This window comes from Molossus molossus, unplaced genomic scaffold, assembly GCF_014108415.1.
Source record: "Molossus molossus isolate mMolMol1 unplaced genomic scaffold, mMolMol1.p scaffold_m16_p_10, whole genome shotgun sequence".
Lineage (NCBI taxonomy): Eukaryota > Metazoa > Chordata > Mammalia > Chiroptera > Molossidae > Molossus > Molossus molossus.
In genome coordinates this window covers 49,808,666-49,835,382 of record NW_023425345.1, presented here as the reverse complement: position 1 = coordinate 49,835,382, position 26,717 = coordinate 49,808,666, and the positions used below count along the sequence as shown (strand labels likewise).

Genomic DNA, 26,717 nt, shown 5'->3' with positions numbered 1-26,717 from the left:
AATATGGATGGGTATATGGTTGCCTGTTAATATACATTAATGGAACAATGTGTGGCAGGGAAGAAATGAGGGGAGAGAAAATCCAGCCCAAAAAGGAAAGAAGGGAGGGAGGGATCAGTGGGGGGAAAAGTAGAAACATCTGTAACAAAAATAAATAAATTAATTATAAAAAAAAACAAAAAGGAAAGAAGGACAAGTACCACATTAACAAAAAGCAGGATGGAAGATTCTATCAAAGGTGTTGATATAAAGTTATATAAATATATGTTTATTTAAAAATAGACATTTTATAAATTAAGAATGAAAAATCTATTAAGATTGCACAGATATTTTATTGCATTTTGGTAATTACATTCATATCAATTTGTTTTAGCAAATATCAAATTAAAATGTAAAGCTTATTTTAGTTTGCATTTTAAAATAATTTGTGTTTTGCCCTGGCTGGTTTGGCTCAGCGGTTAGAGCGTCGGCCTGCGGTCCGGAGAGACCCGGGTTCGGTTCCTGCTAAGGGCACGTACCTCGGTTGCAGTTTGTCCCCAGCCCTGGTGGGTCGTGTGGGTGGCAGCCACTCAATGTGTCCCTTCACGTCGATGTTTCTTCTCTCTCTCCCTTCCTCTCTCTCCTTCCCACTCTATCTGTACAAAAAAAAAAAAGGAAAAATATCCTTGGGTGAGGATAAAAAAAAATAAAAAAATAAAAATTTGTGTTTTGATTTACGTTTGTATATTTGCATTTTTGTTGACAGTATCCTCAATTCAAAAAATAAATCAATGGTTCATATAAGCATCAAAGCAGCTATAGAAATAGTAATGCAATACAACAATTAAAAATAATTCTATATAAATTGAGAGTAGGCCTTTGGTGTGGATATAGAGTGAAAATCAATAGTGCTAAGTGACTTTACAAGGATATTTGTATAAGCAACCAAATCAAATAGTGCCAATAGAGAGCATCTCTTCTCCAAATTTTATCTGCTTTAAATAACTCTTATTTAATTAAGAATTTGTCTGAAATGTGGGTTTCACATTCAAGATCTAGCTTTATTCATCTAGTGATAATTTACCTGAATAATGTAGGTAAATTATTAAATTAAGGGAGGAAGTAGAACAAGGTGAGGATATCAACTATAAGAAGTAATAGTCAATATTATTGTGGCCCTTAGGGTGTTCTTCCAAATGATTGCCCTGTGCTCTGTAAACTACTGCTCACCTACAAACTGCAGTTTCAGATGGCTGCTGCCGCATGTGTTTTGAAATAGATGCTTCTGATTCCTTCATCTCTAGAAGTCCTCCAAAAAAGGACTGGTTTGAGAAACCCTGATTTTTACCATAGCACCTGAAAAAATGAACATAGCTTCTGAATATATTTCTGAAAAATGGTGTGTGTATATGCCTCAGCACTGCCTTGATTCAGATCTCAGCCCACAAGCAGAGCACCCTGTCTGGAAAGGGAGATTTTAGCAGGAGCTTTCCTCCATGAGCTATGTGCACATCTTTCCATACACCCTCTTCCAGTGCTGTAATTATTGTTTGCTGTTCTTCCTTGGTCTGTTTCCAAGAATCTGCATCTTTCTCTGAATGTAACTGTTCCCATGAAGACATCTATCTTTTTTTTCAGATAACACCCAGATACACCATTTTACAAACATTTCTAGGAAAATAATGGTTCCTCTTGTCTGAGGCACATTTATTTTCTTTTCTGCACTTGGCTGTGATTTCTGATCTGAATACTGCTTTTTGTTGTTTACCGAGAAGGACAGAGGTACAATCAAATTATAGGCAATCAGGCTACTGCCATTAAGTCTTGACTTGGCTGGAAGTGTAGAAAGTCCCTGTGATTCCTGATATCCTGTCTCACTGTTTTATTCTATCCCACTTATTTAGTTCATAGACCAGGACAGAGGTATTTTATTTATTTATTTATTTGTTTATTTATTTATTTTTTCTTTATTGATTTTTAGAGAGAGAGGAAGGGAGAAGGGGAGAGAGTTAGAAATATCTATGAGTAAGAACATTGATTGGCAGCCTCCTGCATACCCCCCACTGGGGATTGGGCCCACAACCTGGGCATGTGCCCTGACTGGGAATCGAACTGGCAACCTCTTGGTGCATGAGCCAACGCTCAACCAGTGAGCCACACAGGTTGGGCCAGAAGGCATTTTACACTAGACTACACCACTGGAAAGACTAGTCGTCAGGACTAGCTTTTAAAATTTGTCCCTCTCACACATGGTTCATGATTATCCTCTCAATTCCCAGTCATATTCTCAACCATACTTGCTTAGTATAATACAGTTCTTATTCCTATGCTTTATGTCCCTCTTTAATTCTTCTGGGTGGAGTGGAGGAGAAATGCAGTGGCAGCACTTTTCCTGTGTTTCTGAAAATATATCTCTTTGCTACCAGGACTTACCGCTCATCTCTCTTGGCACTCCAATATCCTCCACACTCATTTCACTCACGCTACTTCATATACTGGTTATCCGTGGTATAGGGGACAGTTTTCCCTGAATCTGAAGAGTTGTAGGATAGAGCAGTTTGCAATGCCTTCAGTTTGGAAGTTTTACATAGTTTAGTTGTGATGGATAACCCTTCTGCAATATAAAAAATCATGTTTGAGTCTGGCCGGTGTGGCTCAGTGAATTGAGCATCATCCCATGAACTGGAGAGGTTCTGGTTCAATTCCTGGTCAGAGCACGTGCCCAGGTTGTGGGCCAAATCCCCACTGAGGGGCATGCAGGAGGTGGCCAATTGATGTTCTCTCTCATCGATATTTCTCTCTCTCTAAAATCAATTAAGAAAAAAAAAAAAAGAAATCATATTTAAAGATAAGCCTTGGCATGAAGGAGGCTAGCAGCTCTCGGTACCATGACATGAAGCTTGATGCGAACAAGTTGAGAGAATTATTCAGACCTAGTACCTTTGACTCTACTTGCTCAGGGTCACTGATATTAAAGCTCAGATCCAGAATCTTGTTTTATTGCTCCAAATATGTCCCAGTCTAATCTTAAAGTGCTCAAAGTTCAGTCTTTCCATTGGCTTGAGTCTTTAATTTTTTAATCTGCAGAGACCATCTCTGAGGGTGTCTGCAAGTTTCTATATCCATGAAAAAATCTGTTACAAGTTATTAGTCTTGGATTTATATAATGTCTTAATTAATGCCAGTGTGGGATCAGGTTGGGGTTGGGAGCCTGATAATAGCTCATAGGATAGCTAAATATGTGCTGTCATATATACTTCCCAAATTCTGTTTTCCTGAAGTATGAAATGTCTGGATCCAAGTTATATCTTATTCTGAATATCTGTGTTGCCATATTCTGTAACTATTCCTGAGCCCTCAGTCATGAACTACCATATCAAGGGGCTCTTTCTGGACTTTGTACTATGCCTTGGTTGACTGCACAAGTGCCAGTTCTAATCCTGGGATCATGGCATATAATGACATACACCCCTTTCACATACTCTGTATGTCTATGGGACGAAGAGGAGCTGGCCATGGACTTTTATTGCATACTCTGATTGCCTCATTCATAATACTCTGAGTTCTCCTTTGTTCCTGAAGTTGGCTGGGGACATCCTCCTTCCTAGAACCAACCCTATAAGAAACAAAGGTATAAATAAAGCCAAATGGGAAACAGGATCATGCTTGGAACGCTCTCTGGAAAGAGAACAAACAATACTTGGTATGGACTAGAGATTAGGGAAGGGGAAGGAAAAGTGATGTGAAATTACGGAAGGAAGTTGGCAGGCTCAGTGTCTGTGTGGCATAACCAGTTTTTCTTCATTCTTTTCCTAGAAGTAGGGCTTGGTACCAGGGCTCCTGAAGCTTTCTCCATGAATAAAAGGAGGTGAAGCTGAGTGGTGCCCCCACTTCATATTCTTAGGGGAAGTCAACATGATGTCCTTAGTCTCTCTGCTCCTGCTGGGCATTCTGTTCCCTGCTGTCCAGGCTAAGCAATTTACAAAATGTGAGCTGTCCCAGGTGCTGAAAAACATGGATGGCTATGGAGGCATCACTTTACCGGAATGTGAGTTTTCTGCGGCCTTGCTCTATCCCATTCTTCATCTGCTTCTCTCCTCCTTTTCCTCCCCCTTTCATCTCCACTTTCATTCAATTATCTAATAATCCTTATCTTCTCTGTTTACTCTTTTAATACATCTATTCTCCTATATCTTCTTTCTCCCGTTGTCTGATCTTTTTAGAACTCTTCTTTTTTTTATCTCAACAAGATACTCTGTTGCTTTGCCATATTTGGAGATTTGCTGGAGAGCCCTTTTCTCTCTAGGAATACAGGGTCTCATTTATGCTGCAGCTGGACATCTCTGTGATACCTTTGTTCTCTTCCCCAGGGATCTGTACGATATTTCACATCAGTGGATATGACACACAAACCATAGTCAATAACAATGGCAGAACAGAATACGGACTCTTCCAGATCAATAATAAACTTTGGTGCAGGGACAATCAGATACTTCAGTCAAGGAACATCTGTGACATCTCCTGTGATAGTGAGTGGCCTCTTTTACCCTGTTTCTCTGTTTTTCTGGAGCCTACCCCTGGGATAATCTCGGGATTCACTGCCTTGAATTTCACATCAACTGTGGGACTTGAATTGAGAGTGCTAAGTAAGAGGTTGCTGCTAGACTTTTCATAATTACTAAATCCACAAACAGTCCCCTGAGGTTGATGGGTAGATGATCTGAGCTGTGTGAGAGTCTTGAGGTCTGATACCCTGCATTTTCAGAGTAATTCACTTGATGAGGTTGACAATTCCATCAGACATGGCCCTCATCTAGGGGAGGCAATACTCTATTGGCTTTCTTACATAGAAAGGCAAGAGCCATAAACCTCCAGTTCAGAAAAAAAAAAAGACCTTCTAGATCCAGGAATGAGGAAAACTCATCACCTTTATGGGTAATACTTAGCTGTCTCATTTTGTTCCCTTTCACCACTGGCAGAGTTCTTGGATGATGACCTTACTGATGACATAATGTGTGCCAAGAAGATCCTGGATAACAAAGGAATGGACTACTGGTGAATCCTCATTGTATTTTCTACTTTTCCCTTCCCTTCCTTCTTCTCATCCCTTTAGCTCCAGCACCACTCTCCTCCTCTCTATCTTCTGGTCATTTAATCTAGAACACTCATCAAGTAGACTCAGGTTTCCACTCCTGTTTGGCCATTGTCATAATAGGAGTTCCCTAATAGAAGATTGACACCCAGTCTCCTTTCAGCTAGACGTGGACATAGAATTCTACTTGTATAGTCCTAGATCGAAAATGAACCTTTAGCACCTTTCCTAACCCTAATAAATATATATATATATATAAAATTTAGAATTAAAAATGGACCCTACACCTCTAGGTGGCTCATCAGGCTACGAAAGTCTTTCTGTAGTTTTCATCCATACTGTTCCACCTCAGCCCTCCTGGGGGTAAGGCTAGATGGAAACTTGAGCTAAGATCCAGTCAGTCAACTTGTCCTGTCTCCTTTCCATTATCAGGTTGGCCCATAAACCACTCTGCTCTGAGAAGCTGGAACAGTGGCTCTGTGAGACGTTGTGAGCGCCGGCTGTCCTTGCTGCTTCTGCCTTTATTATGCTCCCAGGACTCCTCTTCCTCATAGATACCTCAGTTTGCATCTTTCTACTTCCTTGAAGCTAGTTTGCCTTTGAGACCTGGGCCCTGTAGTAATACCACTGGACACGTGAAGACCATTCTCCAGGGGTGCAGGACTGGTGCACTGGACTCTTGTCCCATGCTCAGTGCCCCGATGGCACTTTTACCACAACAATGCAGTCTTTCTCTGTCCTAAATAAAGGGCCTGATTTTGAGTGGCTGGCTGTATGTTCTTCAAGGAGGGAGAGGGAGGAAATAGAGTGAGTGGGTGGACACTGAAGCCATAGATCATAGCCACCTTCCATATCTATTAAGGGGAAGTAGGCTGAACTTATAACAGAAAGTTATGGATTTACTTTCTGTACCATCTTGGTCAGCACACTTTTATGGATCACCTAGCATATTCAAGGAACTATAAAGGGGGTTCAAGATTGGCTAAAAGGACCAGAAAGAGAGATAAGATAAACATGAATAAATAATTATATACAAGGAATGGTATTACAAACATCATGGGAGAGGTTAGATATGTGCCCCGAACTTCATAAGATAATTTATATTTGGATGTGTGTGTGGAAGAAGGGATCAAGGAAGGATTCATGGAAGGAGTAGCATTTGGGTTGTCTTTGAATTGTGGGTGGGATTTTGACAGGTGGAGATGTGGAGTGGGAAAAAGACAGCAAGGCAGGGGCTCCACGAATCTGAAATGGGTAACTTGAGGGAGGTTGAGGGATTTTTAAACCTTTGGAATAAGGAAATCATCTCCATAAATGGCTGTAAGAGGAACTTGCTCTGAGGACCAGTGATAAGAACAGAAGACCCTTATAGTCAGCCCCGTAATTGAAGAATCTGGAGACCTGGGGCCTTTTAGTTTAGACCCTGCTCTCCATTACTTCTCCTCGCTGCTTCACTTGTTGTTGTTTCTTTAATCCTCAACCAATAATATGTTTTTATTGATTTTAGAGAGATAGGAAGGGAGAGGGAGAGAGAGAGAAAGAGAAACATTAATGTGAGAGAGAAACACTAATCGGTTCCCTGACCAGAGATCAAAACTGCAAACTTTTGGTGTATGGGACGACGCTCCAATTAATTTAGCCAACCTTCCAGGGCTTAGCTTGTTTTTTTTTTTTGTTTTTTTTTTTTTTATCCTCACCCGAGGACATTTTTCCATTTTTTTGTACAGACAGAGTGGGAGGGAGAAAGAGGAAGAGAGAGAGAGGGAAACATCGATGTGAAGGGACACATCGAGTGGCTGCCACCCGCACGACCAACCAGTGCCGGGGACAAACTGCAACCAAGGTACATGCCCTTAGCGGGAACCGAACCCGGGTCTCTCCGGACCACAGGTGGACGCTCTAACTGCTGAGCCAAACTGGCCAGGGCCTTAGCTTGTTTTTAAGGAGGATTTTTACAGAACTTTATTTATCGCGATGATTACAAGAAATGTGAAAGAAGGAAAAGCAGGAGATTTGAGTCCTAATGTCCATTTCTACTACTCATTGATGGTTCAGATCTGGGCAGGTCGTCTCTGTCCTCTGACCTCCATTTGCTTTCCTTAAAGTGAGGGTTTGATCTAGGTGGTTTTTAGAGATCTCTTCCTGCTTTTACAATCCAGCATTCCAAAACTCTAATTTAATTTACCACATTTCTAAATTAGCTGTGTTATCTTCTAATTTCTGTCTTCTTCTTCCTGTCTTCCTACGATGTCTAATGCAGCTAATTATACTCCTCCTACCCCCTATTCCCCCTGGGACTTTAGGCACTCTGACCTAACTTGTCTCAGAGACTAGCAGGTCCAGAATGAGTTCCCCGTAGCTTGTCAGGGACCTGGCAAGGGTTGGAGAGACCATCCTTCCTCTAAAATTAATGAAAACAAACTCTCAGAAAATAACTTGATATTCATGATATGATTTTTGTGTGAATTTAAACACAATGTGATACATCTCCCAGGGTTACTGCATGCTATTCCCCTCTTAATTATGGGACAAAGTGCTTTTCTTCAAATCTCCAGGGTTTTAGGATTAACCCTTGGGGATGGGTGTTTGGTGAGGGCAGGATTGGATGTCCATTCATCCCACTGAGCTCACACATCTATTTCTTATTACTCTGTCTCAGTCACATCCTCAGGGAGCTATATGTTCTGGAAAATATGAAGTATAAGGGACAGGCTTGATCATGTAGCTAGCGCTGAAATGTAACCGAAGTTGTGGCTGTTTGGCTCAGCTCCACAGCCCTGGCCTTCATCCTATACAGGAAATTTCACCTGTGGGTATACCATATATGAGGCCATAATCTTTGGAGGCCTTTGCTGAAAGAAACTGATAATACATTTATTTTTAAAGAGGGTCTTAGTCTGAGGGTCCGAGGGCAGGGACAGAGATATGCCGGGGAGCTGGCATGGAGGTAGTTTTGACTGATGCAGAGGTCTTGCCTTTTGGGTGAAAACAGAAAGGAAACTGTTATCACTCCTTGAGAACTTTTGTAGGAGCTGAATGGGAGGTGGGATGGCAGCTGAGCTCTTGTTCTGCTCTCTCCAACTCCTCATTCCTCTAAGCCTGGGACATGTTGAACCAGGCGGGGAGCTGACGTGGTCCAGCTAACGTGGGCTGTGGTGGGACTTGGGACAGAGGCTGTCACAGTGCGCACCATTTACAGAGCTCTGTGCGAGGAGGACTCAGGACAGTGCCCGAAAAGATGGGCTCTTTTTCTCTCTTTCCACCCCAGTGTTTCCTCCCTGCTACCTTCCCCTGACATCTATATTCTTGTGAATGCAGGAATTTTACTGGACAACATTAAATGTTCCTTTTAGTATGTTCCTTCTTTCCTTCTCTCTCATTCACCCTCCCCCCCCCCCCACACACACACTCATCTAATACCAACTGGAAATCTGCTAGGTGACAGGATTATTCTAGATACTCAGGATACAAAAGCTATTAGACAGGGGCTTGGCTATGAAGACGTGCACGTTAGAGGAGGGTATTCACCTTCTCCCATATTCTAGATTCATACAAGAGAAAGGACTCTAGGTGGACTCACCATTCATTCCTTAATTTGTCAGCAGGTAGTTATTGAGGATTATTATTTGCTAGGCTTTACTTTAGGTGTTACTTGTTAAGAACAAAGACAGGAGGAGATGCAGTTATTTTATTTAATTTCTTTCTAAGTTATTATGGAGCTGTAGGTCTTGCCAGCAATTTGTTGGGAGGGAACAAAGAAGAAGTTGGGTCTCACAGTTCCAAGACAGGGCTCTCCCAGAATGCAGTTGGATACTTGCTAGTGATGAGACAGGTTGATTTATACTTTGTGCAGAGACAAAAGTAAAAAATCGAGGGAGAGGCAGAAAGAGGAAGGGTAGAAAGTGCAGTGAAAGCCGTAGTTGTAGAAATGGCCAGTGGAGCTGTGAGGACTTTTCTGTGTGGAGACTGGGCCCCCGTGGATGGGCGTCACCTGGTCTGTGGGTTTTCCCCATCTCACTTGACTGGGGAGGCCCTGTGGTGAAGAACCAAGGCTTCTGTTTCGGAAAACAATGACTGCTGAGATAGCTGAGTGCTGACAGCTCTTCTTGCCTCCTTTCCTTTCCGGTAACGTGTGCTCCTGTGAGGAGTGGGGCCTGTGTTAGGTCAGCCTGGGCTTCCTGGCCAGCAGCCTCCTCACAGCTGCCTTCACGTCCTGGTTCTTCAGACTGTAGATGAGGGGGTTTAACAGAGGGGTCACCACACTGTACTGCATGGTGAGCACTTGCTCCAGGACTGAGCCGGATGCTGGGGTCATGTACCTGGAAGGCAAGTGCACAGAGATAAACTGAACTCAGGACAATGGCCACAATACTGTTGGCAGCCATGGTCCATCCCATCCCAGAGACTCTGCATAGAGGGTCTTCAGAGCTGAGCCGACTGTCACTGGTAGCAGCACCTAGAAATGACTGCATGGTCAGTGAGAAGCCAGGCGTTTCTGCCTCCAGATGCCTCCAAACAGGAGCGATCGTACACAGGACGTGACAGGCGCGGCCCTGGGGGAGCAGGAAGCAGTGCGGCAGAGCCCGTGCTGCAGGCGGGGACGGAACTAGTCACAATTCCATGCACCTCCGAGGCCCTGCATCCTCTTCAAAGCATCTTTCTTTAATAGCTGTGACGACAACATAAGGATTTTTCATTTTGTTTTTCTATATATACAATTACATGTTTTCATCCTGTGATCATTGTTTCAGCAAAACTGTATGCTTTGTCCAGTAAAGTTGTCATTGTTCCCCACATTCCGAACTCTGGGAATTACCCTCAGAATCATAGCACATCATTTTTATAATGGTTAGTGGAACAAACATTTGTCTTTTTCAAGTGCATTTTTCTCTGCTTAAAAGAGAACCATGATTGATAAAGTGGAAGATAAAAAATGTGTTAAGCACAATATATGAATTAAAAATATAAGATTAAAATTTTGGATGCATCTTGTTACAGTGCCATTGGGAGTATTTTTTAAAAAAAGCATTACTTTTTAAAATTTTTGGTACATGCCCCGAGTAAGAACCGAACCCAGGACTCTCTACTTCGCAGGCCGACGTTCCAACCTCTAAGCCAAACCAGCCAGAGCTACTTTTCTTTTCTTTTCTTATTTTATTTTATTTTTTATCCTCACCCGAGGACATTTTTCGATATTTTGTTCAAATAGAGGGAGAGGGAGAGAGAGAGAGAGAAACATCGACGTGAAAGCGACACATCGAGTGGTTGCCACCCACACGACCCAACCAGGGCTGGGGACAGACTGCAACCAAAGTATGTGCCCTTAGTGGGAACCGAACCCGGGTTTCTCCGGACCGCAGGCCGATGCTCTAACTGCTGAGCCAAACCGGCCAGGGCTCTTTTCTTTTTTTTTAAAGCAATGGTACCATCATCATTGAAATGTTCTTTGTGGGTTTGGTGTGCTTGGTTAAAAAAATGTATTTGTTTTACTGTGTTATTTTCATCATTTAATTTATCTCTCCTAACATTTCTGTGAAGTAAGTAGGAGAAATCTTTTGTCCTTTTATGGCATATAAGGTAATGAAAACAGGCTCAGGTGAGCTCTCCTTGAACATTCTTCTTTTGAAATCCTCAGCTGAGGATATTCTTCCATCTATTTTTAGATGGAATGGGATGGAGGGAGAGAGTAACATGGACGTGAGACACATTGATTGGCTGCCTCCTGCATGACCCTGACCAGGGCTGGGAACTGAACTGCATCTAAGGTAGGTGCCCTTACTGGAATCAAACCTGCGACTCTTTGGTCTATGGGCCGATGCTCTAACCGCTTAGCCACACCAGCCAGGGCTAGACCATTCTGTATCATCCATTCCCACCCCTGGCCTCTCTCCAAGTCACAGGCAGATGAGAAAAGTATGGAGCAGTTTGTACGAATCCATCTCCATTTTAGTAATAGAGAGCCCAGACCATCATTACATGTGTCCTAGTAAGTGAAGACTCATCGACTGGAGCTGTTTATGTTTGAGAGAAGCATGGCAGGAAAGAACATGAGGATTGAAGTAAGTGAGGTTTGCTTAAAATTATGGCTCCATCACTATTTTGTTCTGGGGTCTCTGAGAAATTACCTGGTTACTCCTGAAACTCAGGTTCCTTGTCTGAAAATGGGGTTAACAATATTTCTCTTGTAGCACAATACATAATAAAATCAATCATGTAAAGCAGCTTGTGTTTCGTAGGTGCCTAATACAGAGTTATACATAGGCTTTGGAGACATCATCTTCCAGCTAGAAAGAAAGATGAAATCTGTTTCAAAGATTATTATTATTTTTGTTTGGTACGTGCCCCTAGCGGGAACTGAACCTGGGACTCTCTTGTCCGCAGGGCGATGCTCCAACTGCTGAGCCAAACCGGCCAGGGCTGTTTTTATTTTTTTAATAAAAATCTACTAACAGCTCCCCAAATCATACGTTAAAGAAAGAAAGAACATGTTTAGTCGTTGTATAAGCTCATTTTTCAGAGTAGACCACTGAGGCCTCTAAAAGACAATCGATTTTTCATAAATCACAGTCAGTCCACAGCACAGCCAGAACTAGAACCCAGCTTTCTGAATTCCATCACAGTTATTATCCCGCTACTTTGCAATGTTCTCTTCTACAGGCCAAGGCCACTTTAGAGTGAGGACTCTCCTACTTTTACATTCAGGAGGTGTAGTAGGACATACCTGACAACTCCTGAACCGTAAAAGATGGTGACCACGAGAGCATGGGAAGAGCAGGTGGAGAAGATCTTGCTCCGACCCTCGGCAGAGTTAATCCTCAGGGCTGTCCTGATGATACGGGTGTAGGAACCCAGCAGTAGGGCAAGGGTGCCAATGCCCAGGATCACCATGGTTGTCAGGATGGAGGCGATGCTAATGTAGGAGTCAGAACAGGCCAAAAGGAGCACTGGAGGAAGCTCGCAGACAAAACTATGGATGAGGCTGGGGCCACAGAAGTGCTGTTGAGCCAGGAGAAGGGTGTTAACTAGGCCGGTCCCCATTCCTATGACCCAGGATGCTCCCACCAGGCCAGCACATACCTTCCTGTCCATAGCTACCACATACAACAGTGGGTGGCACACAGCCTGGAAGCGGTCATAGGCCATGACTGCAAGGAGGCAAGCTTCTGTGGCTCCAGAAAATATGACCAAGGAAATCTGGGTGAAACACTCAGGAAGGGATATAGTCTTCCACTTGGAAAGAAGGTTCTCTAGCAGTTTAGGCACAATGACTGAGGAATAGAAAGCATCCAGGAAGGAGAGGTGACTCAGGAAGAAGTACATGGGGGTGTGGAGGTGGGAATCAGCTCTGATCACCAGCAACATCAGCAGGTTCTCCATGAGAATCAGGAGGTAAATCACCAGGAACAGTACAAAAAGTACTACCTGGACCCGAGGGTTGTTAGATAGTCCTAGGAGAACAAAAGCAGTGACTGTGGTTGTGTTGCCAATTTCCATGGAGCAGTCAAGTTTCCCTTTAGAGGGACAAGAACGGAAAACAATGCTCAAATAGGTTCAGTCTCAGACCATGCCTGGTGATGAGGTATTTGAATAAAGCTCAGATCATGCAGCAAAGGAGACCCTGCCATGTCAGACCTCATCAGCCCTTCCCAGCCTAAGGCAGTAACCTGCTGGCCAAGGTGGAGAAGTGGGAAGGAAGGGTGTAGAGAATCAGACCTAAGAAGGACAGAGAAGAGAACAGAGATTATGCAGACTGGAAAAGGAAAGGAAGGGAGTTGGGAACAGATGCCGGAGCACTGAGAAGTGCTGTTCGCCAGTTCCAAAAGGAACTGAGTTCAAACCGCAGAGGGCTGACTGTCATAGTGAGTCAGTAATAAACGTTTGGCTGACCGACCATGATGAATGTTTAAATGGTTGTTAGGGGTATTGTGATACCTGGTGATGGCACAAGACCTTTCTCTGCCACTGGAAATTTGTGAGTTAAAAAACAACAAAATAGCCTCATTAAAAAAAAAATGTCTGGGAAAACTCTAGTTTCTAAAGTCATTTCTGCTTAGAAATCCTAAAGATTGAGGAATGACCTTCCTTGGGTATTTCTGGTACTCAGTAGAAACTCCTTCTCCCCTTCTATGTCAACCCAGGCAGAGTGACACACAAGGGTGTTTGCTGGTTTCATGCAAGCTGGGCAGGAAGAAGTCCTCAAAATGGATGTAAGGGCTGTGCACATCAGGTATTGCAAGGCCTTCCCATTCCAGGGTTTCTGTGAATTTGTACTGTCCGCTGTTTGCACTGTAATATCAGGATTTAACATGGGAGCCACGAAGACTGGGTTATTCTCTGAGATGGTGCCAGGAGATTTGGCTAAAACCAAGTCAAACTTGAATCATCTTCTCCACATCACAGGGTTGGTAAAGTAAAACAAACAAACAAACAAACAAACAAACAAAAAAATAGAAAAGAAAAAGGAGAGAAAAAAGAGCACCCAAAACAACACCTGGTAAAATGGGCAGTTACAGGATTTAGTCTAGAGCAGAGGAAGGTAAACTGGTCACCCTCCCTTCTTGATAGGTAACTCAGGAAGATGATAAATGAGGATCTGATTTCTAGCCATGGCTTTAACTAGTTTTGAGAGAATAGTTTTAGGAGAAGAATGGATTTGAACGAGAAGGAGAGAGAATAGTTTTAGAAGATGGATTTGAACGAGAAGAAGACTTGTCTTCACTTGGGCTCCGTAGGCCAACAAGAGATGCTCTCAGTGGAGGATACCTGAATGGTGTCTGTTCCAACACTGGAACAAAAGCCACAGATATGGTTAGAGCTGTGTGGCTTCCCGGATCTTGTCCTTCCTTTGGAAGACGCAGGGTGGAACCTCTAAGCAGGGAAATATCCCTGTAGTCTTTCTGTCCAAAGGGAAGCCTTTTTGACTCATCTGCCCAAATAACAATGGCCAGAGGGACTTGATCCCAGTTAGGCCTAGAGAGAGTGAGGGAGGTCCCTGGAGAGGCCCTTAAGCAGGAGGCCTGCTCTGAATCTGAATGAGTTCTCCAGGGTCAAGGGTTCCTCGCCTGTATCACTCTCATTTCAATGGGTTTGCATCATATAAGAGGGGCCCTAGGGCAAATACTTTCTAAAGACAAGAATATAGAGCTCTAGAGTTTTCTAGTTCTAAATGTTGGACTTCTCTGTCTCCTTTGCCTGCTTCCCTCCCTTCCTCTCTTCCTTTCTCCCTCTGTCCCCCCACTTTCTTATGTTTTAAATGTATATTTGTGATTATAAAAAGAAGATAATGATAAAAGACAAAAGTGAAAGAAGATATTGAAGATATTTTAAAAATGAAAATGATAGTGAAGATATTTTAATGAAAAAGAAAAAAATACAAATTTATTAAATCATCCAAAATCTGTTCACTTATTGCAATTCAAGTAAAATCCAAACAGATTAAAAACTTTAAAACAAAATTTTAACTGTGTTAAAAACATTTTATTATGGACAAATGTAAACATTCACAGAAGTAGAAATTATAGAAAAGTGTTATTTTTTCTTTTTTCCTGGACATCACATTTTCATCTGATTATTTGTGTTAGTCACTAAAGGTTACTTTCCATACCAGAATCTAAATGCAACATCAACAGTCAGTGGGTCATCTAATTAACTGCAACTGGAGTACCACTTTGACTATTCCAGAGGTTTTGCTGTTTATTTGTTTTCTTTTCATAGACTACAACTCTGCAGATCCTCCGTTTGGAAACATGGCCATTCGATATTTGACCAACATTTTGTATTACAATATGATTGCCATTGTAGCAATAATTAATACCTCTATCACTTTATATAGTTATCATTTCTAGTGGTTATGTCCATGTAAGAACTATCCAAACCAATAGAGCATGTTTTGAGTTTATTTGAGCCAAACTGACCACGATTCCCAGGAAATGAAATCTCAACAGATTGAGAGAAATGTTTTGGAGAATGGCAGTTTTGCAATTTCTTCTTTTTTTTTTTTTATCCTCACCCGAGGACATTTTTCCATTTTTTTGTACAGATAGAGTGGGAGTGGGAGGGAGAGAGAGGAAGAGAGAGAGAGGGAAACATCGACGTGAAAGGGACACATCGAGTGGCTGCCACCGCACGACCAACCAGGGCCGGGGACAAACTGCAACCGAGGTATGTGCCCTTAGCGGGAACTGAAGCCGGGTCTCTCCAGACCGCAGGCGGACGCTCCAACCGCCTAGCCAAACCAGCCAGGGCTGCAGTTTCTTTTATACATTAGAACAAAAGTAGGTTGTGCAAGGAGGGTTACATGAACTCCATTCGTGGTTGATTAAGGGGCAGGAGAAAGCAAAGCAGAGATTGAATAAGAAGCACATGGAGAGACATACTTCTTTTACATTGGTGGGATCAGAATTGTTAATAATTGACATTTGCAACACATAGGGATGGTACAGCAGGCAATAAGGTTACAAGGAGAGGTTCTGTGGTTTCCTGCTCTGGTGCCTGTGGTTGGACCTTCAGGGGTCTGGAAAAGATTATGCTGACATTTCAAAGTATGTTATTTTAGATGCAAAAAGATAACAGAAAGGCTCCCTTGAGGCAAAGATTGACCTTTGTTAAGGAATCTACAGGCCTAGGATGTGCTGACGTGCTATGAGTCCCTTTTAGTTAGGAATTTTTGTGTTCAGACCATCCCATGTGATTACTTTTGGTCTCTGAGTTTGTAAGTCCTGCCATGCAGGCCTCCCTTGAGCTTGTCAGGTTTAGCATGTGGTCATGCTATTCTAACTGTTTTATCAACAGTTAGAATAATTAAGTTCTAGTCTCCTAGCAAGTTTTATAATTATAACACAGTATTCTACATTCACTGTACTGTGCATTAGAGCTCTTGGACTTCAATACTTGTTGCAAGTTTGAACCCTTAAACAACATCCCTCCTATTTCCCCACATCTCATCTCCTGGCAACCACTATTTTATTCTTTGTTTTTATGCATTTGGCTTTTTCAGATTCCACATATAAGTGATATCATACATTACTTGTCTTACACTGACTTATCTCACTTAGCATAATGTGTTCAAGATCCATCCATGTTGTTGCAACTGGCAGGATGTCCTTTTTTCTCACGGTGGAATAATATTCTATTGTATACCACATCATTAATTGTATATCACATCTTCTTTATTCATTCATCTGTTGATGGGCACTTAGGTTGTTTTCATATCTTGGCTATTATGAATAATGCTGCAATAAACACGGGAGTCCATATATCTCTTCCATACCTTTATTTCCATTTCCTTTGGGTATACACCCAAAAGTGCAAATTGTCAGGTAAGAGAGGGGGGAAACTCCCAACAATCATGGAAGACATTGCCAGGTTATGGGCTTTTGGGGCTCAGAAAACTTCCTGTCACGCTGATCTTTCCTGAGAGGTCTCTGTGTTCATGAGGACTAGTAGTAATTTTATAACCCAATTACAGGAACTTCAGGAGACTTATTTTTTTTTTTTGCCAAGTCACAATAAGAGCTTTGCAAATGAATACCCTAGAAGCTTCAGGACATGCATCCTCTGAGCTCTGGCCTGGTCCTGCTCATTTGCCTCACTAGCCACTAGTATTCTCAAACCCTCAACAAAAGGGGTAAGAGTTTCTTCCCAATAGTCTTAAGCCTAAACCCTTGGACCCTCCTTTTTTAAAATTCCTCTCTGACTCTAAATTCTGTGGTAGGAGAATTCATGAAGTGAGTGATTCCCAGATGTAACCCTTCAGAAGAGCAGGATAGATTGGGCAGTTGGTAGGTCACTGGTTGAGCCTGGGAGCCCAGGAAATGGGGAGCCAATGTCCTTTATTCTCTGGAGTCACAGCTTGACACCCAACTTTAGACTCAGGCATGAAAGAAGCAGAATTTTTTTAAAAGCTCAGGGGATTCTATGTAGTGTGTGTTTGGAACTTCTGTGTTGAAGCTTTGACTCTGAGGACAACTCTCAGGTGTGTGGTGTGATGTGAAGCGAGACAGAGTGGGTGGCAGCATCCTTCACATGCATAGTCTCAGTACGTCTCATTTGAAAAAGGAAAGGGAAGCTACACACTGATCTTTAACTGACCTGCAGGTTATTTTTTTTTTGCCTACACAATTTGAATTCATAAACATCTATCAGATGAATATTTTAGTGATCCTTTGTTTCAACTATCAGAGAGGTTTTCAGGGAAACAGTCAAATGCTAGTCATGAAAGGCAAGTGGGGCGAAGGTGCTAAGGGCTGATCAACAGTGACAAGCGGAGCAGCTGGATTCTGCAGGGTTAGTTTCCAGTGAAATGGTGATAGGCTTGGCCCAGTTCAGCTGAGCCTGTGCAGTGAAGAACTGACTCACTAGAACCTGTGAGGGATAGTTTGGAATGTTGACATAATCATCTTCAGAGATAATCCCGTCCGATACCCTGTTCATGTCATTCAAGTAAATATCTTGGGTCTGGAGAGAATAAATGACTGGCCCTAAGTTATATAATGATTTATAACAGAGCTAGAACAACATTTTCTTATATGTGTTTCTCCTTTCCTTATGCTCCAGGTACAATATTTAGCTGCCTCTAGATATTTCGATACATAACGTTTGGTCCATTTGTATGTATAAATCTAGTTGTCAAAAATTTATTAGAAGTCTTATGGTTATTGGTAAATATTACACTGATAGACAGTAGAGAAAAGAGGGAAATACTTGGTAAATATTTGAAACTGTATACAAAGAGAACATGTATTATATATGTGTGCATATGTTTATTTCTTTACAATATAAAATATTATCTTTATCACAATTAAGATACTGAAATTTTTGCTGAAGACAAAATAATATGAATCTGAACTTCTGAAGTCTCCCTTAGATAGTAGATTTTTACAAAACTTTTTGATTCATGGACTTGAATAAACTCACAATGGGCACAAAGTCTTGATGGCTTATAAGTATGCCAATGAGAATTTAGTCAGGAATCATAACTAAATATTGGGGACTACTGTTTCTTGTTGTAGTAAAATGTTAAACTATTGTATTAAGAAAATTAAATCTGGCTTATATATAGTGCAATATTCTGCTTTAATAGCACTTTTTCTTTTTTAAAATTAATTAATTAATTAATTTTTGTTACAGATGTTTCTCCTTTTTTCCTGATTCTCCCCTCGTTTTCCCTCCCCACCCTGTCCCCAGCTGTGTTGTCCATGTCCACTGTTCATGCATACATGCATATAAGTTCTGTGGTTTATATCTCCCCCCACCCCCTTCTCTGGGGATTGTCGATCTGTACTCCACTTCCACGTCTCTGGGACTACCCCATTCCTTAGACTGTTATGTTCATTATATTCCACAAATAAGTGAGATCATATGATACTTGTCTTTCTCTGTTTGGCTGATTTCACTTAGGATAATACTTTCCAGGTCCCTCCATGTCGTCTCAAAGGATAAGAGATCTTTCTTTCTTACAGCTGCATAGTACTCCATTGAATAGCATTTTTTCTTAAATTAATTCATTAATTGCTTTGCAATTGGTATAAAATTAGAGAATTTAACTATTATTTAGAAACATAAAAATGTATTTTCTGATTTATGTACGTGAAGGCAATTTCCCCCATATCCTGTGGCCTCTAGGATATTGTCTTGGGCATCTGCTTATCAAAGAGCATTTAAAATGTCCAGAATGCACTATAAACATAATTATGAAAATTATTATGGAAGAGTCCCTGGCCTACAGAGATTTTGACAGTTGAATAAGGACCATATTAGTGACAGGACAGTAGGGAGCATTGTGTACATACTGAAATGCAGTACAAAGAGGCGATGTGGACGCAGATAGAAGACACTTACTTATCCAGCTTGAAGATGAGTGGTCAAGTGGACAAATGAATACATTTCAAATAGGTGAGAAATAGAATGATTCATGTGGGAAAAATCATGAATGTAGTGATTTGAAAATTGAATCAATTAGAGATGATGCCTGGAGGTAGAGAGGTAGATTATATATGGCTTTATATGTCATACTAAAAGCAACATGGACTTTAATTTCTCCAAGCACTGGGCATAAAGATTTTAAACTCTGATGTACATGAACATATAAGCATATTAAAAAATATGTAACATTGTAAACTTTGCATAGAAGATGGATCTGAGTGGTATAGAGCCATTGACAAGATTAGGGGAATATTTAAAACACTTCTGAAATAATGAAGGTTTGAATGAGGGCTGTGACAAAAGGGAGAGAAAATGCCTAAGGAGTTAAGTTCTAACTATGTCTGGGTGGTTAGGGTAAGTGAGAAAGAGCAGTCAGAGTTATATACAAGTTTTAAACTAGAGGGATCTGAGGGATGCTAGCGCCACCACATATTACAGAGATTGCATCCAACAAAGTTGTGAACGTGAAATCCCTAACACTACTGCTACAGAATTTCTACCTCTGGTGATTCAAATATGAAAATGAATAATAATAATAAAAAAGATCTCAAATGAATTAATAAGGAAAGTAACAGAACTAAATTACAAGTAAATAAAGTAAAGTAAAAGCATCAGTCCAGGCAGGTAATTGAGTACTAAGGCATGTGATGTCCTGGGCTTCTGTGGGTCTGCATGGTCTAGAGCAGAGATTTTCAAAGCATGGCCATGGACCAAAGCTGGCTCATTGCCTGTATTTGTAGATAGACTTTTGTGGTAACACAGCTAAGTTCATTTATTTATTTATTGTCTGTGATTGCTCTTGTGGAAATATGGCAGAGTTGAGTAGTTCCAACAACTCTCAAAATCTAAAATATTTACTATCTGACCCTTTACAGAATAAATTTGCCAACTTCTGGCAAAGAGCTGCACTGCTCATATGGTAGCTTCAAGCTACACATGTTCATTTAAATTAAAAAGATAAAATTAAATAAAATGAAAACTTCAATCTCCATTCACATTAGATATATTTCAAGTGTTCAATAGGTGCACAGAGCTGGTGGTGAGCATACTGGGCAGTCTGATTTAGAACATGCTCATCATTATAGAAAATCCTATTGGATGACACTGGTCCAAAATGTAGATGGTCAAGTAGCATAGGGCGCAGGATTTTGAGTCTATGTAGGGAGAGAAGATGGGTCACTTTCTCCCCTTTCTTTGCCCCACCCACTTTTTTGATGCTCTTTTTATCACCCTTGCATCCAGCGCCCCCCAAATGACCCTCTGCAGAACTCCCTTTCTAACACCTCTTAGAATTTTCAGAAGCTGAACAAATCTTCTAAATACAATTCAACAGGAGGAAATTTTCTTAAAGGAGAATGTTTTTCTTAATGATCAATTTCTTTGTCACATATTTATTTACTGAGTGTGTGGTTATATGCACAGACCTATGAATATGGATGAACTTCTGGATTCCAAGAAATACATTGGAGATTTTTTTTTTTATTGTCACCCAAGGACATTTTTCTATTTTTTGTTCAGATAGAGTGGGGTGGGGGAGGGAGAGAGAGAGAGAGAGATCAACGTGAAAGGGACATATTGAGTGGCTGCCACCCACACAACCCAACTAGGGCTGGGGACAAACTGTAACTGAGGTCCATGCCCTTAGCGGGGATAGAACCCGGGTCTCTCTGGATCCCAGGGCGACGCTCTAACCGCTGAACCAAACCGGCCAGGGCAAATACATTGGAGATTTTAACCCCCTCTATGGACATCTCATTTCCCAGCTTTTCCTTTTAAACTTGTTGATTAGCCTATAGTTTCTTCCAACTGTTATCTACTGCCTTCAGTAGGCATCCTGTTCAATAATTGCCTCTATTTTTTTTTTCAAAACATACCCCTGGGGAAAATACTGTTCACACTTGGCTACAATCTTGTAAGTGGGGTCTTCCAAGGAATAACAAGACAGGTAAAGTAATGACTGTTCTCTGGGAACAGGATGGGGAATAGCTCTTGAAGGAGCTCCAGAGGTTGCTGGTCTGCTGATTTGTACCATGACTGAGGGATGTTGGGTTTCACATCTACTGCAGAGCTGAGCAGGGTGGGATGGGAATAGAGCAAGTCAAAACATCCCGAATGGCATGGTTCTTACCAAGATTCAGCCACTTTTTATCATTAAATACTTCAAGAATTGTAGCAAACTTGTGGTTAACTTACAGAGTTCTGAAAAATGTGATTCTGACGATTTTTGCCTGTCTTCTGTTTTTATGAAGGAGAAAATTGTAGGAAGTCCTTATTCCACCATATTTGCAGACTTCCTTCCTCAGATACTCTTGTATATTGCCTTTGAATTCATTGACTTTAGTTCATGTGCTAAATAGTTCTAACAGTTTGTAAATTTCTTTGGATTTTTTAGATACTCACTAATGTCATCTGTTAATTAAAAACAGTTTTACTTTTGTTCTACTTTTATGCTCTTCAATTTTTTTCTTGCCCTATTGAGCTAAATATAAATTTCAGTACAATGTTGAATCCCATTTGGAATTGTTTATCTACCCCCCTCTCTATCCTTACCTATGACTTTTCTTTCTTACAGATCCAGGACTCTACATTCTTATCTTTTAGTGTACTCCCCAAAGTCAATTAAGAAAGACAATAGATTCACAAAACTAATGATTTTACTAAATGCAAAGCTTAAGGAGAATGTTTTTTTCCTCTCTTTATATTCAGTTTATTGTAGTGACACTGGTTAACAAAATACAGGTTTCAGGTGCACAGTTCCACAACACATCATCTGTGCACTGTATTGTGTGTTCACCACCCTAAGTCAAGTCTCCATCCATGACCATTTATCCCCCGTACCCTCATAAGGAAAATGTTTTACAATAAGAAAAATAAAACTGTATGTTTATGACAAAATTTCTAGCTTAAGGTAGATATTTAATAATTTGTTTTTCCTTTAAAAGAAATTAAAGTGAGCTATCCTCCATATAGTAACTTCATGCCATTCTCTCATGCACCTTTAATTTATGCTGTAGTATGTGATATTGTAAATGAGTAGGAGTACTCCTTACTACTGTGAACTCCCATAATGTCTTTTTGTATGCAGTTTATTCCAGTTGTCTACCATCTTCTGTTTTTATTTCAGGCACATGATGTGTTGCAAATACTTTTTCAGTTTTTTTCAGAGCTGCCTTTACCTTCTTCTTTTCCAGGCTGTAAATGAGGGAATTCAGAATGGGAGTGTCCACAGTATATTGTACAGAGAAGATCAACCCTGTGGGGAACCTGAGTTTGGCCACGAGATTGCAGAGCAAACCTGAGCCATAGTAAAGTGTTACTGCAGTGAGGTGGGAAGGGCAGGTGGAGAATAAGAAGACCAAAAGGAAGGTCCACAGCCATGCAGGAAAGTGGAGCAGAGCAAGGCAGTGAGGTTTCTGGAGATGTCAGGCAGGACAGAGAAAGGCGAGAGGGCAGCTCACAGCTGTACCGGAGGAGGATTTGACCTCATAGAAGACCATGTTTACAGCTAGGAAGATGTTGATGAGTACGTCCAGGAAGTCCAGTTCTCATGAGCCCCACACAAGCTGCATATACAGATGTTTACTCATTATCTGTCCACAGAGCAGAGTCTGGCAGTTGGTGGGTTAACGGTCACAGGCCATCACTGAGAGCACTCCGGCTTCAGTCCCTGCAGCAACAAATAGAATGAAGACCTGAGCCAGGCATCTGTCCCCTGATATTGTTTTCCTTTGAGACAGCAGGTTCTCCAGCATCTTGAGCACAGTGACTGAAGAGAAGCAGAGATTTAAAAATAAAGCAAAGAAACTCGGGAAGAAGTACATGGGTATGTGGAGGTGGCAATCAGCCCTAATCATCAGCATCTTCTTTAGGCTCCCCATTAGGGTCAGGAGGTAAATCCTCAGGAACAGCACAAAGGGTGTGGGGTGGCAGACAGTCTGCAGAGGATGACCTCTGTAATGGTCCTGTGGTTCCCCAAAACCATTTACACAGGTCTTTCCCTAGAAATGATATAAAAAGGCATGGGAGCAAAGGTCTATTATCTTGCAAGAAATTTTCTCATTGTATTGACTCTCTTTTCATATCACTATTATTCAGGAAGCATGTTTGCTTTCTATGATAACCAGGTTTTGTGATAGCCACTTAAAATAAAAAAAATGATTAATATATGGCCCCTGCTCTCAAAATTGTCCACTGAAGAACATGGATATGAGGACAAAAAAATGTAATTAGTCTAATGGGAGCTCAAATTGTAAGTGAGGGTCAGTAATGACACTACATTGAGTTAATTTGACAAACTATTAAGAAAGCCTATGATGCTCTTGGAAATGTATTTATGACATTTAGTTTGCAAGAACAATGAGTTCAACTGCTGAGGACTGAGAAAAATCAAGCCATGTTTGGTAAAATATGGGTAGTTGTGAAAAGCTGACACCTAGGGGATAAGTGGACATCAGAGATCAGTGGCTGAACATGTGAGCTCCGGTATCAGAGTAGGTTCAAATCCCAGTCTGACCACGAATTAGCTATATGACTTTACAAAGATACATAAAGCCCTTTGCCTCCATTTCCTTGTTTAAAATGCAGATAATAATGGTAGCACATAGGGGTTTTAGGATTAAATATGATTAAATATAAAGTTCTTCAAAAGCACCTAACAATCTATTGTTGTTGAGATTGTATGATAAGCAAAAGTCACCTAAATTCTCCCATAGGGTGAAACACTATCAAAGACCAAAGTTGTTGCTGCTAATGCTACTATAGTTATTACTTCATATGTCTTTATCAAGAGATGTGTAAGAGCATCACATTGAAATCACTACTGAGTGCCCTCTTCTGCTCATTATCCAACCTGGAAGGCAACTTAGAAGTTTAGGGTTATTTTGGAGTGGAACCTGACTGCACTTTGCTATTACTATGATGGCCTTTACTCAGAAGGGAGGGCATGTACTTGTCATGCATAGGTACAACTGCAAGACTTCGGAGGTGACAAGGTACAGAAAAAGTGGTTGGAACTCGGTACAGATGCCTGGACTCGCCCTAAAGAGATTTACCAGAATGGATGCATTTCCCACAAGAGGGCTGAATCTCTAGAAAAGTAATCAAGAGGAACGTCTGAGCCCTGGCCGGTTTGGCTCAGCGGTTAGAGCGTCCACCTGTGCTCCGGAGAGACCCGGGTTCAGTTCCCGCTAAGGGCATGTACCTCGGTTGCAGTTTATCCCCGGCCCTGGTTGGTCATGTGGGTGGCAGCCACTCGATGTGTCCCTTTCACATCGATGTTTCCTTCTCTCTCTCTTCCTCTCTCTCCCTCCCACTCTATCTGTACAAAAATGGAAAAAATGTCCTCGGGTGAGGATAAAAAAAAAAAGAAAAAAAAAGAGGAACGTCTGAAAGAGTTTCATGCCAGGGATTACTTGAATGAGTATCCAGGCTGTAGCAGCAGCCAGGACAGAGGACTCTGCTTAGTACTGCACATTCTGGACCACACTCTAAACCACACTCTAAGACAGTATTAGAAGAGTTTGGGAATTCATCCTGCTGTCTGTCCCTGAAGGCAGTGGCAGTGGTGATGAACACTGGCAAACACTACTTTGAATGCTATGGCTAAAATATTATAGACCATGAGCTGAATCTTCGGCTCATTGTGCTTAATGTGTCCATCTCTTACTTCTAGCATGGCCGATCTTATCCTTAGGTATAACCTGATTGATGATATTCCCAATGTTATGGTCTGTAACAGTGAGATTTCCCCCAGCAAATGAAACAAGTCACACCCAAAGGAATTCTTGGCAACCATGAAATTCAGTATGAGTAAGAGCTGGAATCACATTGGCCCAAATGTATGGAAGAGAGGTGATGCATGAGTGGAGGGCCTTGCCAATACCAGCTTATAGCCAAACCTTGGACAAATAGACCCTGGGATCGATCCTGCAACCAAGGTACATGCCCTTGACAGGGAATCAATTTCAAGGCCTTTTAGTTCTCAAGCTGATGCTGTAAGTGCAAACCAAACTGGTCAGGGCTGTCAATTATATCTTAATAAAGCTAGAAAAAGCAAATGCTATTGAATAAATAAACAAATATGAAAAAAATGCAGGTCTAACTCCAATATTAGAGCACCTATGGTTATGTTTTATGATCTTTCTTTTTCATTTTTGGTCGTTTGGTCCTCTCTTCAGGAATACCTGACATTTTTAGAAATATAATTTGAGTCTCTGGCTGATGTCATTTTACTTCAGAAAAGAATGACTTTTGCTTTGTGTAGGCAGTTAGAAGCAAATCACCTGAATCTAATCAGGGATTGAGCTGTTTCAAAACTGTGTTTCTATTGATGTGAGGACTAGTGTGTTTTTTATTTAGTAGTACCCCTAGAGTGAAGTGTTTCCATGCCCTTCCATGGCTGTAACTAGAGGAGTCATTACCACTCTTACCTCTTCTTGGTTCAGAATTTAAACTAGTTAGATCTGCTTGGCTTCTCAGTCTCATAGACATTACTTGCTGCTTAGCTTTTTAGCCTCTTGTCATGTGCAACTTAGGAAATGGCCATATCTTATGGGAAAAATTGATGCAGAATGTTGGGGATCTTGGCCTAACAAATCCTGACTGCCTTGGTAACTCTGAACTGTAAGTTTTGTGTCCATATACCTGCAAACTGCCAGAAGCTTAGCTAAGGATCGTAGCCTCTCAGCTCAGTTTCTGCTTGGCTTCTCAGTCTCTTGACCATGCACCGCTTACAAACAGACAAAGGCCTAGAGGAGACAATTAAAGCAGAACATCAAGCTCATCTTAATATACTTCTTTCTTTCTGAGGTCTTGGTCTCTGACTCCTGACAGCCTTGTTAGACTTTCCAACACTTTCAGACAAATGCTTTTTGCATTTTATTTATCTTTTTCTAGTTCTTAAAACAATTTTTTTTCCCTTTATTGATTTGAGAGGGAGAGGAAGTGGGAGGGAGAGAGAGATAGAAACATTGATGAGAGAGGAACGGCCGCCTCCTGTATGCTCCACACTGGGGATCTGGCTCAACCTGGACATGTGTCCTGACCAGGAATTGAACCAGCACCTTCTTGGTGCATGGGTCGATGCTCAACCACTGAGCCAAATGGGCTGGGCTCTAGTTCTTTTTAAAAATGTTCTTACAGCTTTGAGGTATAATTGACATATAAAAAAGTCCATATAAAGTGTACAATTTGATAGTTTTAAAAAATTTATCTTTATTGTTGAAAGTATTACAGATGTTCACCTTTCCCCCACTCATTGACACCTTCTTCCCTGCTCCTGTCCCCCTCTGCCTTCACCACACTGTTGTCTGTGTCCATTGGTTATGCATATAAGTTCTATGGTTTATCTCTTCCCACCTCTTCCCCCACTCCCCTTCCCTCTGAGATTTGTCAGACTGTTCCCTACTTCCATGTCTTTGGATCTATTTTGTTCATCAGCTTATTTTGTTCATTATATTTTACCAATAAGTGAGATCATGTGATACTTGTCTTACTTTCTTTCTTTTTTTTTTAGTAATTCCTGAACTTTATTTATTTATTTTTTTATTAATTTTTGTTACAGATGTTTCTCCTTTTTCCCCTACTGATTCTCCCCTCCCCCTCTGTCCCTGCCCTGTCCCCAGCTTTGTTGTCCATGTCCACTGTTCATGCATACATGCATATAAGTTCTGTGGTTTATTTCTCCCCACCACCACCTCTTCTGGGGATTGTCAATCTGTACCCC

General features: G+C 41.3%; 2 protein-coding genes across 2 annotated transcripts; one reads left to right on the top strand and one right to left on the bottom strand.

The window, feature by feature from the left end:
• The first annotated feature begins 3,876 nt into the window (after positions 1-3,876).
• LALBA (lactalbumin alpha) lies at positions 3,877-5,564 on the top strand. The gene is made up of 4 exons (XM_036252966.1): positions 3,877-4,027; positions 4,350-4,508; positions 4,959-5,034; positions 5,504-5,564. The coding sequence occupies exons 1-4, from the start codon at positions 3,895-3,897 to the stop codon at positions 5,562-5,564; spliced, it is 429 nt and encodes a 142-aa protein (XP_036108859.1). The 5' UTR covers positions 3,877-3,894.
• Positions 5,565-9,230: 3,666 nt separating this feature from the next.
• LOC118623704 (olfactory receptor 8S1-like) lies at positions 9,231-22,491 on the bottom strand. Its single transcript, XM_036251520.1, has 3 exons — positions 22,461-22,491; positions 11,793-12,582; positions 9,231-9,390 (listed from the first exon to the last, which is right to left on the bottom strand). Exons 1-3 carry the CDS (start codon positions 22,489-22,491, stop codon positions 9,231-9,233), a joined length of 981 nt encoding a protein of 326 aa, XP_036107413.1.
• Between the last annotated feature and the right edge of the window lie 4,226 nt (positions 22,492-26,717).